General features: G+C 39.2%; 1 protein-coding gene across 1 annotated transcript in view; it reads left to right on the plus strand.

Moving 5' to 3' along the window:
• Positions 1–12,657, plus strand: part of sim1a (SIM bHLH transcription factor 1a) — a 55,973-nt gene extending 43,316 nt beyond the window's left edge. The window contains exons 9-11 of the mRNA XM_048596716.1: positions 3,313–3,478; positions 7,781–8,201; positions 12,593–12,657. Of these exons, the coding sequence (XP_048452673.1) occupies positions 3,313–3,478; positions 7,781–8,201; positions 12,593–12,657 (652 nt within the window). The remainder of the gene's footprint in view (positions 1–3,312; positions 3,479–7,780; positions 8,202–12,592) is intronic.
• Positions 12,658–12,977: the final 320 nt, after the last annotated feature.

Raw genomic sequence — 12,977 nt, forward strand, 5'->3', positions numbered from 1 at the left:
CTGCAGATGCTGGAGAATCCGAGACAACAAGGTGCAGGGCTGGATGACCACAGCAGGCCAAGCAGCATCATAGGAGCAGGAAAGTTGATGTTTCAGGTTGTGACTCTTCTTCAGAAATCTGAATTCTGAAGAAGGGTCCCGACTGGAAAAGTCAACTTTCCTGCTCCTCTGATGCTGCCTGCCCTGCTGTGTTCCTCCAGCTCCATACTGTATTGTCCTAGATCTCAACATGCTGCTTTGGGCGCTGCCATCCCACACTCAGGAGCCTTTAGGATTTTGGCTTCTAGAGAGAGAAAAGAAATACTGCCAGCTTCCTAACCAGAAATTAAAATTCCCCTTAAACTTTACAAAACAGTCAGTGCTGATGCTTTGCAAGGGAAACTAGCTGGGTGAATTTATAGAGGGTGAATATCATTGGGTTCACCCAAATGACCTTTCCAAGTTCAACATATATTCTGTTTACTTGTATAAATGGGCTTTCTGTCAATCTTCCTCTGACTGGGAGAATCTCTGTATTGGTGCAAATGTTATTATGATGCCTAAATTTGACGCAGAACTCTAAAATACCAGACTTCTGCCTCACTTTAGGGAAGATTGAAGACTTAGTAGGCAGAGGGATGAGGAAGTGCATCATCTGCCTCCATTTCCATTTTGAATGAAATTAAACTGAGGCACTGTTCGCCCTGTCAGATAGATGAAAAGGATCTAATTGTATTCTTGTAGAAAAGCAAGGGAGTTATCCTCAGATTCCTAACGAATATTTATCCTTCATTCAACATCATAGATCAAAAGGTGATCTAGTCATTATCATCGCTCTATGCAAATTGGCTGCCTCATTGTTAGATTATAGTAAAGACGGCACTACAAAAGTGCTTAATTAGCTGTAAAACACACTGAGAGGTCTGATGGCTGGTAATATAAATCCTCATCTCTTTCTTTTTCTTTTTTTCTATATTGTAAAACAGTTTGCTGTTTATAAATCATAATATAAAAACATAATATAAAATACTCCAGGGAGGCAATGGCCCAGTGGTATCATCACTGGACTATTAATCCAGAGACCAAGGTAATGTTCTGGGTATAAAAACAGAAATTGTTGGAAAAGCTCAGCAGGTTTGGCAGCATCTGTGGACAGAAAGGATCACTGGACTCAAAATGTTAATTCTGATTTCTGTCCACAGAAGCTACCAGACCTGCTGAGCTTTTCCAGCAATTTCTGTTTTTGTTTCTGATTTTCAGCATCCTCAGTTCTTTTGGTTTTTATTTAATGTTCTGGATACTTGCGTTCAAATCCTGCTATGGCAGTTGGTGGAATTTGAATTCAATAAATATCTGGAATTAAGAGTCAAATGATGATCAAGAAACCTTTGTTGATTGTCAGGAAAAGAAAAGCTTATCTTTAGTGAAGGAAATTGCCAACTTTACCTGGTCTGGCCGACATGTGACTCAAGACTCACATCAATGTAGTTGACTCTTAACTGCCTTCTGGGCAATTAGGGATGAGCAATAAATGCTGACCTAGCCAGTGATGCCAACATCCTGTGACTTAAAAAGATTTAAAAAATACACCATTTGAAGATAAAACTGCAGCTGAATTGTATGTGCAGACCTTAGTGTGGCTCTCCACAGACTTCTAACCCTGCTTTGCTTGATGACTAGATTCATTCTGCTCTCCATATATTAGGAAAGATCAGCTGGAATATGGTTTTCATAAAGATATTTACGATAATTCCTTTTCACTGAATGATATGATAATGATAGCATGGAGTGCTATAAACCATAAATGAATGATAATATTGACTTTGGCACTCCTCAATTCATGGTTACTGATGAGACAGGTTTTCTGGATCATTGATCCTTCGGCTAGTTAAACCGAGGCTAATCTGCTTTGAGACTTTGTAACTGTGGCTGGTGCACAGGTCTGTGAGCGAAAGGATTACAGTTTCCCTCCTATTTATTGCTCCCAACCTAGTCTGGTTGAATCATAGTAAAGATAAGCTAATTTAACAAGAAATGCTGTGCAAGTACAATTTTGTGCAAATGCAGAAACTAAATAGGTAACTGGTAAATCTTTGTATCAAGGTTCATTTAATCATTCACTCCACCTAAAAAAAAAGTGTAAACATTCATTAATATTTTATGCAAAAGTGTCAATGATATTTTGTAATGGATAAAAGATACACATGGATAAATGATAGATACTTTATATTTGAACAGGATCTTGTACTTTCTTTTATACTATTTTCCACAGGACATGGGCTTTGCTGAGTCAGCCGTTCTAACACTTCGATACTTAGGTGTAGATTATGTATTGTACAGAATGGAAGTGAATTGTGAGAAAATTTAACTGATTAGAATTCTGTTTTGTTGTCTTAGGTTTCTCAGGGACCTGGCAATTGAGGTTACCTAAGTGAACTTCCTCAGAAAGAAATCAGATAAATAACCAGTCAACAATGGGGTCGGAAGTTAAAGGGTGCAGGTGTAGCTGGCGGAGACAAAAGTACCTCCCAAATTTCAATGGTTCCTACATTTATGTAGTGTTGGGGTGGAGTGAGAGATGGAATTTGCTGAAATGGCTGCATATTTCATCAGGAAAATAGAGAATGCATGAATATTTACCCAGAGAGTTGTCAAAGTGTGCGACTTGTTTTCTGATGGAATAGCAGAGGTGAACAGTGTAAATGCATTTAAAGGAAAGCAGATTAAACATGTAATGGAGGAAAGAATAAAACAATGTGCAGATATAATTTGATGATGTGGTGCTGGTGTTGGACTGGGGTGGACGACATCAGATTATAGTTCAGCTGGTTTATTTGAAAGCATAAGCTTTCGGAGCGTTGGCCCTTCATCAGGTGAAGCGATAATTTGATGAAGTGAAGTAGGAGGAGACTTATACATCAGTTGACTGAAATAACTTGTTTCCATTTTGTGAACTCCATATGACTCTATAGTTTTGCTTGTGTAGTTGTACACCAGCAGAAAGGAATCATGCAGAGCTATCCCTCCGGATATTCAAAGTGAGATGGACTTCATGATGTGGAAGACTGGAAGTGGTCTTTAAAGAAGCAGGCTTGTTGATTGAGATGGCCTTGTTTCAATTTTCCTTAATGGTATTCTTTTGAGATTAATGTTAGTGCCAAGTGACAGGGAGGTGATCAAAAATTGTGAACTGGTTAGGGTTCCAAGAGGCTACTGAGCATGATGTAACAATGATTTAATAGAACGTTAGAAGAGGTGTTTATCTGAATGCATCTCCAACTGTGATACTTATGAGACTGAATCTAAGAGAATCTATGGTTTGACTGCTTCTAGGGATGCTGAATACAAGGGGTTGCAACTGTCGCTTGATCAAGTAACAGCAACAAAACCATCCTTTTCATACGCAAACTCAACCCCAACCATCACGGACTCCAGGAAGACAAGCAAGTCCCGTCTTAGCCGAACAAAATCCAAACCAAGAACATCACCTTATCCTCAGGTGAATGATGTCCAATTGCTACTATTTTTGAGTGGGTTAGCAAAAACCTTAGGGAAAGTGGTGGCTCATTATCACTGTCAATGCTTCATGACAGGATACTAGGACCCATGTTTGCCTGTATTGAGAAAATCACCTAATTTTGAGTGTAAAGCAGTTGAAATAGGATTTTAAGTTTTAATTCTTCATGTTAATTTCATTATTTCCTACTATTTAAGATTAGTAATGTCCCCACAGCAATTGCTTCCAGAATGTGATAATGATAGCTATTTAGTTCAATGTCTTTAATACTAAAATACGTTGAGGCTGAAAATTCGTGAAGGATGGGCACACATCCTTAGTAATGTGCAAGGATGTTCCTGCCCAGAAAGCACATTGCCAACCCCACAGTGGGTCAGGGAGAGAAAGCGATGCTGCTACGGGTACATCTAAGGCCTTCACCCATCAAAAAACAACAAATTGTAGGACAGCTTACCATTTGTGGGGCGGGGGTTACCACACTCTTCCCTCAGAAAGCCTATAAGGTGCCAAAGTCACCCTCTTTTTCTGAGGATTTCAGGTTTAAAAAAATATATCTAGCGATTGCAAATATCCCAGCCATTGATTAAATCAAAGCATCAAATATTTGAAAGAATTGTGTTCTTCTTTAAAAATGAATTATGGCTCAAAATTGCAAAAGCATAATATCATATAAGAACCAATAATGTGGTCTGCATTCCCCACAGCATTGTAGTGTATTGGGTGCAAACATCTTGTGTAATTGGCTGCAGAAGTTTACACAGTGCACAGAGTGCAAAGTGCCCCATTATATAGGTCCCCTGTGCCACTGGCATTGGGCGTCTCCACTCAGACAGAGCGCACATATCATTTAACATTCCCAATTTATATGTAAATTAGGGACAAGCCACACGATACACCAGTCGTGATTCCAGAAATTCCAGATGTCAGTGCCTTCTTACAGAGGACACCACAGATGTCTTTGAGGAAACTCGTCTTCTGTCTTGCTGTTTGTTCTCTATTCCAAGCGATGTCACCCATTGTCGCAAGTTCTCTTGTCAAACAGTGCAATGAGGCACTTTTTATAGGGACAATAAAAAAACATGTTTCTCAATAGCTAGCAGCTCATGCCTATGTGACCTTGCCTGTGAAATGGTTAAATTAGCTGACCTTGCTTAATAGGGATAGCTCAGTTTGGAACTCTATTGGGTTACAACGCTAGTAACTGATGAATGGCAGCCACAACCACTGTATTATCATGCCCGTAGTGTGACATAATCATTTGGAATAGCTTAAAATTCTCTTGTTTCTTTTGGCAGAAACACTGATGTTGGAAAATGTGTTGAGTTCAATAAAATTTATACATTGTGCAGTGAACTATCTAAATCAATTTTCATAAAAATCTGATAATAGAGCTACTCACGAGCCTTTGGGCCGAACATTTTTTTCTCTGTGATCAGCAGTTTAAAGATTGTTTCATCTTGAAGTGTGAGAGCCACAGAACATTGCCAGTGTACCATAGAACCTCCAAGATTGTGAAGCTGATTCAAAAAATAATGTAACCAGTCTTCCTTGTGCATTTAAGCTTGTGTTTATTCTTCCATGGTATGTGGACACTGGTGGCAGGACCATCATTTGTTGCCCATCTCCAGTTGCGATTGAACTGAATGGCTTGCTATACTATTGAAGTGGGTGATTAGGGGTCAATCACATTGCTATGGGTCTGAAGTCAGGTGTAGGCAAGAACAGGTAAAGATGCCAGATTTCCTTCCCTGAAGGATATTAGTGAATGATAGAGATTTTTATGATAATTGATGGTAGTTTCAGGAACACTTACTGAAATTTTTAAATCCAGATTTACTGATTCAAATTAAATTCTTACAGCTACCATGGTGGGATTTGAACTGATATCACCATAGTATTAAGCCCAGGCCTCTGGTTTACTCAAACAATGTCATTACCACTACACTACCATTTCCCCCACACTATATGCACAGTGCTTTGTGATAGTATGAGTGAGCGTATGACTCTGGGATGCTCTTTTGTATGCTTTCGAAAATGTGCCAGCATAAAATTAACAATTTCTTTAAGCAATTATGACACTGACATTATTGCCTACAGTTGTAGCAGTGTGTTCACATAGAACATGACATTCATCCAAATTTGTTGATTAAGTACAAATAAAGTTGTGATTAAAAACAGAAATTTCTGTAATTGCAAAGTAGATCAAGCAGAAACTGTGGAGAAAGAAGCAAGTTAACATTTCAGGTCAAAGACCTCTCATCTGCAGTCTGTCTTTTCAGTTTGGATTTTCAATATCTGCAGTAATTTCCTTCTGTAAATTGTGACTTCAGTCTTAAGGCAAAACCATAACTTCAAAAAACTGTAATATGGTTACAACAGAGAAGGAAACTATTTGGCCTTGCTGTGTCCGTGCTGGCTTTCTGCAGAACCAATTTGGTTAGTCCCACTCCCCTGACTTTCTCCATAGCCCTGCATTTTTTTCTCTTTGGACAGATAATTATCCAATTACCCTCTCAAGCATTGCATTCCATATCTTACCTGCTTATTTGTTAAAATGTTTTTTCTCATGTCATCTTTGTTTCTTTTGTCATTCACCTTATGTTGCCGTCCTCTACTTCTCGATCTTTCCATTTGTGAGCATTTTCTCCCTAGCTTCTCTTTCTCTTCCCTTCTCTTCTCTTCCCTTCCCTTCCCTTCCCTTCTCTTCCCTTCTCTTCTCGTCTCTTCTCGTCTCATCTTGTCTCTTCTCTTCTTGTCTCTTCTCGTCTCTTTTTTTTCTCTTCTCTTCTCTTCTCTTCTCTTCTCTTCTCTTCCCTAAAGAGAACAGCCCCAGCTTCTTCAGTCTAACTGAAGCTCTTCATTTGGAACCATTCAGTGTAAATCATTTTGTAAAGCCTTGTTCATGGGATTTGTTGGGGAGCAGCCATTAGAGATGACCCACCTCTAAATGTCCAACAAAGAGTTAATCACGTTGCTGTGGGCTTGGAGTCACTTGTCGTTTAGACCAGATAAGCATGGAAGACTTCTTTCCTAAAGGACATTAGTAGGCCAGATGGGTTTGTACAATAATGAACAATAGTTACATCATCTATATTAGATTAGTTTTCAATTCAAGATTCTTACTGAATTCAAATTTCATTATTAGATATTGGGATAATGAGTACCAGCACCCTCAGTGTTTTCCTTTTAGATTAAACCATGCTTTTTGTAATCATAACTTCACATTTGACTACAGGATGATCTTCCAACCTAACATGTATGCCTTTGCTAAGATTGCCTCTTTCCGTCTCTGGCATCAACTGACTTTGCACCTGTCTTGGCTCATCTGCAGCTGAAATCATCATTCATTGTTTCCTCACCTCAAGAGTTGACTGGTCCAATGCATTGCTGACCGACCTCCCACATTCTAACCTTTCTAAGTTTGAGGTCATTCCAAAACTCTGCTGTCATGTCTTAACTTATACTCCTGGTTAGTGCTTACAGTTACAATCTGGTGCAAACGTTGTGTGTGTGCTTTCCTATTGAGATACCTTGACCAAGTCGAATAGTGCAGAAAACCAGCAAGGGTGAGAAAGACAGGAGGGAAAATGATATTTATCGTAATGTAATGGTTAGGTGGCACCATGAGCGGAATGTAATCCTCCCAGGGAAGGCAGGGTGAAATGCAGGTGTGTAGGGGGACCATATGTTGATGCCAAAAGGGGTGTGGTGGAGGCCCTATCACCTTCTCAACTCACCCCCTTTGCCCCCACACTCCTAGATTGAGTCCAGGGAGTTTAAATTTAAAGTCACACTTCCTGCCCAGAAGTCATTTGAGAATCTTAATAGCCTCATCCTGTCACTGCAGCATTTAATCGGGGCTGGATTTGGGACAACACTCACTGGGCAGCCTGCCAGTTAAACCCTAGTGGGCATTCCTGTGTCCTGATAGTGGGGACCCCTTCCTTCCTGGGCAGCCTGTGCAGCAGGGGCTCCCCATGCCTGAAGACTCCTGCCTGCCCTTTCAGCTGAAGGCCAGCTGGCACCTCCCTGACTATGACAATTGGAGAGCTTTGAGATATTGGGCATGAGGATGAAACAAAATAATTGCGGCTGATTTTGATGTTTGAAAATGCAGAAAGAAGTAAGATTGTGAAGGATGGTGTAGTTAGAGCAGAGCAGGAGTAAGAACTATTGAAGACATTATTTTGTTATTATTTAAGGTTACTTTAAATGAAACTCAGATGCAGATTTCTGATCCTTGCAATAATTTTATCCTTTCTCTCATCCTCCCCTCTCCTCCAGTATTCTGGATTTCACAAAGAAAGATCTGAATCGGACCATGAGAGCCAATGGGGAGGAAGTCCACTCACAGACAATGCTTCCCCACAACTGATGGATCATACAGAAGGGTCACAGCCACATTCACAGCACGACATTATATCCTGCGCCTACGGACAGTTTTCTGACAGAAATTCTTTGTGCTATGGCTTTGCCCTCGAGCACTCCAGATCGGTGGAGGAAAGGCAGTCCCACTTCCACACATCGCCGTGTGAGGGTGGAAGGTGCGAGGCAGGCAGATACTTTCTTGGGGGCTCGCAATCTGGAAGAGAGAATTGGTGGAACTCCTCCCGTATGACACTTGCTCTGACTAAGTCATCTCCAGAGAGCAGGGAGGGATATGAAAACAGCATGCCACACATAGCTACTATTCCCAGTATTCATGGTAAGATCATTTTAAGGAAGAATCACCAGAACTTGGAAAATTTGCAATGTAGGAAGCAATCATTTCAATGGAAGACTGAATTAAATTTGACAAGGAAAAGAGATAGGAAAAGAAAAAGAAAGGAAAAGAAATCTTATGAATTGTTCAATGAGCAATATGTATTTTTTTGTAACAAAATAATCTGAGTGCTAGTGTGTGGGGCTAAATTGCCTTTACATTAACAGTGACGAGCCTGAAGTTTACTCTGCTTAAGTGAATGGGCTTTGAGTAAGTTAAAATTTGGACCTTTCACAATGCAAAACTTCTTGGAAATTAAGAGGAAAAACTGGTTGAGGTAAGGACCACACTCATCAATCTGAGCTTCCCTCCAAATAATGCAACACGCACCTCTGCATTGGAAAGGAAGATAATTGCCTAACAGAGTTGGTGTGCTCTTGTTTGAAATGCAAGGTGAAAATCTAACTTTCATACTTGGGCAGAAATCTGGTGGAAAATACTAACTTCCAATTGTATAACTTGCTGAAATTTGGTTCAGTTGAAATGGTGTTTTGGCTAACATTTCCTGCTCAACCAGCATGGTAAAAACAAAATAAATTAAATTGGCATTAATAAGTCACAGTCATGAGTTTACCACACAAGATTAGTTCTCATCAGACTTACATATGCATTCATTGAGGATTAGATACTAAACAGAGAACTGTGAGTAGGTACAACGGGTCATTTCTAGGCTGGCATTCTATAGGGAGTGGGTATCAAAATGTGCAACGCTTTGCCCTCAGTTATTTACAATTGTCATGATCCAATTGGAAAAAATGTACTGATACTCAAGCCTCACAACTCCTGGGATCGTCAGAAAAGTCATAGACTTAATCAAGTTACTCAAAATTCATAATTTTTCTGCTTGATGAACTCAAGTTAACAGGAAACACCAACCAGGTTTCTGCACTTAACAATAAAACTAATATTTATTACAAAGAAATCAGTTCCATCCACAGGCAAACAAACTATGAATTGTCAATTATAATTCTCTAACTTAAGCACTACCTCTTCTTAAAGCCCTATACACATATGCAGATTGGCATAAATAAACAAAAATCATATTTGTTATGGGTGGAGAAAATAAATATTTTGGGAATACAGTTCAATAGTACCTACCCACCAGACTCAGTGGGGTGTCCTTTTGTTTCTTCTGATCTCTTATCTTCTTTGCACCAAGTCCCTCAAATTCTTTACTCAAGACACATTATTCAGTCTCTCAGTCACTGGTTAGAGGCAGCAGCTTATAGGAAAATGGTGAGTGAGAAAAGCCAGCCATCTTCCGATACTTTGTTAGTTCTGTGCAAGGAGAGAGAAGATGTTGTCTTTTTAGAGTTTGGAGGTTTTCTGCCACAGTATAGTCTGCCTGTGTGGAACCATTCAGAGAGCTGTTGTCATACTGAGCACTTCTGACCCGCACAACTTGGTCCTGATTGAAAAACCAATCAATAGACTCCTCTGGTGAAAAAAGCTGCCCTAAATACACACTCACAGTGCCAATGAGGCCAGCAATCTTCTCTCACTACCCTCCCATGTAAATATAACTCACAGAGATACAGTAACTTGTTACAACACTGTAACATCCCCTTACACAGTTTCCTTAGTTTAAAGCATTATTCTTTTCACATACTAGTTCACAATCCAAAAATAAAGAAAAATAAAAATCTTGTGGTCTTTACACAATTCACTTCAATGAATTACAGGTGTTGATCAATTATATCCAAGATAGCTGAAAATACAAATCTAGGTGAGAAAGTAAGCAGTGAGAAGAATGCAAAGATATGGATTAGTTGGATCAGTAGGGAAAAAATAATCAGATTGAATTTACTATGAGCAAGTGTGAAATTATCCACTTTTGGCAGGAATAATAGAAAAGCAGTATTTTTAAAAAAACGTGAGAAGCTGAGATATGTTGGGATTCAGAAGGACTTGGGTGTTCTTGTGCACAAAATAAAGTTAGAAGTCACACAACACAAAGTTATAGTCCAACAGGTCGATTTGAAGTCACAAGCTTTATGAGCGTTGCTCCTTGGTCAGGTGAGGAGCAGGGCTCCAAAAGTTTGAGATTTCAAATAAACCTGTTGGACTATAATATGGTATTGTGTGACTTCTGATTCTGTCCACTCCAGTCCAACATTGACAGTTCCACATCATGGCTACCACAAAATAAACAGAATTAGCACATAGGCCCAGCAAGAAATTAGGAAAGCAAATGGCATGCTCATCTCCAATACATGGGGATTGGAGCATAAGTGTGTCAAAGTCTTACCATAATTATATTAGGCCCTGGTGAGACCACACCTGGATGCTGTGTCCAGTTTTAATCTCCTTACCTAAGGAAGGATAAATTTACCTTTGAAGGTTGAGTTGACTCATTCGTCGAATGAAAGGATTGTCTTATGATGAGGTTATGAGTAACCTATCCTTATATGCCATAGAATTTAAAAGGATGAGAAATGATCTATTTCAAGATATAAAATGAATAAAGCAATTGGCAGGCATGTGCTTAGAGTATGTTTTCCCAGCTGAGGAGTCTAGAACAAGAGTCACAGTCTCAGAATAAGGCAGCAGCCAATTAAAATGGAGATGAGGGGAAATTTCTTCATTCAAAAGATTGTGAATCTTCAAAATTCTCTGAGACACCATAGATACTCAGCTATCGAGTGTGTTCCAAATGGAGATTATAAGAGATGGGGAGAGTGCAGAAAGGTGGCGTTGAGGCTGACAACCAGCTGTGATATTATTGAAAGGTGCTGAGGGGCCAAATGGTGTGTTGGCTTTCATAATGAAAGGTCTGAGTACAAGAGCAGGGATGTCTTGCTGCAATTGTACAGAGCCTTGTTGAGAGTTGTGTGCAATTTTGGTCACCTTGTCTGAGAAAGGATGTGTATTGGAGGGACCGCAACAAACATTTACCGACTGATTCCTGGAATGGCAAGACTGACCATATGAAAAAAGATTAGATCAGTTAGGAATATGTTCATTGGAGTTTAGAAGAATGAGAGGAGATTTCATAGAAACATAAAATTCCAACAAGACTAGACAAGGTGGTTGCAGGAAGGATGTTCTCAATAACTAGGGAATCCAGGCTCACAGTCTAAGCTTATGGGTTGGCGATTTAGGACTGGAATAAGATAAAATTTCTTACCCAGTGAGTGTTGAGCCTACGAAATTCTTTGCCACAGAATGTGGTTGAGGACAAAATATTGAATGTTTTTGAGAAAGAGGTAGATGTAATTCTTAGGGCTAGAGGGATCAAAGGGTAAGGGGAGAAAGCAAGAACTAGAGTTGGATGACCAGCAATAGACATATTGAACGGCAAAGCAGACTCAAAGGGCTGAATGGACTGCTCTGCTCCTATTTTCTATGAATGGCCTACTCCTGTCCTCTTGTGCTTTAGTTCAGGACATTGGTGAGACTGAGCTGCTCATTTGCCTACAAATATAAGTGATCTGGAAGTGATTGGAAATTGTGTTGAGATCTCCCGAGAATTGGTGAATTTATATGATTGCATTCTTTTTCTTAAGTAGTTCAAATGTTCCCTTTCCAACATTTTTAAACAATGGTAATATCTTTCTAATGTGTGATTAAATTTAAAATAGAAAATAAATGGAGTGGATCTTTGTTTACAGACTGTTCTAAAGAAAATGGAGAATGCTAATCTTTCTTGTGTTGCCTTTGGAATCAGTACAAGAAAGCTGGTCCAGCTTTGCTAAGAAAACCAGATCTGCACAGCTTCTAGAAGCTGGCACAATATTTGGCTGACTTTCACACCAGCTGGATGTGACTTATTCTCATATTGATTCATTTGACGCTATCTAACACAACAAACACTTTCTGGTTCATTTCTACTTAATTAGTAATAAGGCTGGATCTCTTCCAGATCTGTGTTGCTGTGGCTGGAGGATATTTTCAAGACACTAGCAATGAAATGTTTATGTAAACATCAAGCTGAGTTGCACAATTCTTGATTAACATCTTTCCCGTCATTTATTTGAGTTGATATTTTTCATCAACGTGGTGACCATGTCTGATATTGGAATAAAAGTTAGTCCACTGTTTACCTGTAGCAATATCACAATAAGTTTTTCTGTTATTTCACGTGATTTTTCTGTAAATAGTGAACAGAGGAAGTCTATAAAAATGCACTGTGCAGTGCCACTGTACAAAGTGACCAGAGAAATACTTAACCTGTTTGATTATAAGCCAAGTACTCAAATCTATGTTCAATCTTTAATTTTGTGTTTACTTGGCATTTGGATCAAATGTCACTATATCTCTGTTAGTGCTTTTTGTAGAAGCTTTTCCAGGTTTACATTTGTTAAACGCTAAAAGTTTTCTTTTATTTGCATTAGCTGCATTGTTGAAGCTGTTTGAGATATCTGTGAATTCAATGACTCACTGCTGGCAAATAAGATGAGAGCTTGGAAAGAAAAATTAGACAATGTTCCATCTAACAGTAGAAAATTGTAATGCATGGATAGATCCTCTGTTATGCATAAGATCTTGCATCTAGTTTGTCAATCAGATGACCTTCAAGACATAATACTTTTTTATTTGCTCATGAAATGTGGGAACTACTGGCAAGGCCAAAACTTTCGCCCATCCTTAACTGATGTTGACCTTATTTAACTCTTGCATTCGGTGTGGTCTAGGGCTGTTAGGATGCGACTTCCATGATTTTGATCCAGCAATATTGAAGAAACAGTGATCTAGCTTTAATTCAGCATACCTGTGACT

The sequence above is a fragment of the Rhincodon typus genome, chromosome 5 (genome assembly GCF_021869965.1).
Source record: "Rhincodon typus isolate 14 chromosome 5, sRhiTyp1.1, whole genome shotgun sequence".
NCBI lineage: Eukaryota > Metazoa > Chordata > Chondrichthyes > Orectolobiformes > Rhincodontidae > Rhincodon > Rhincodon typus.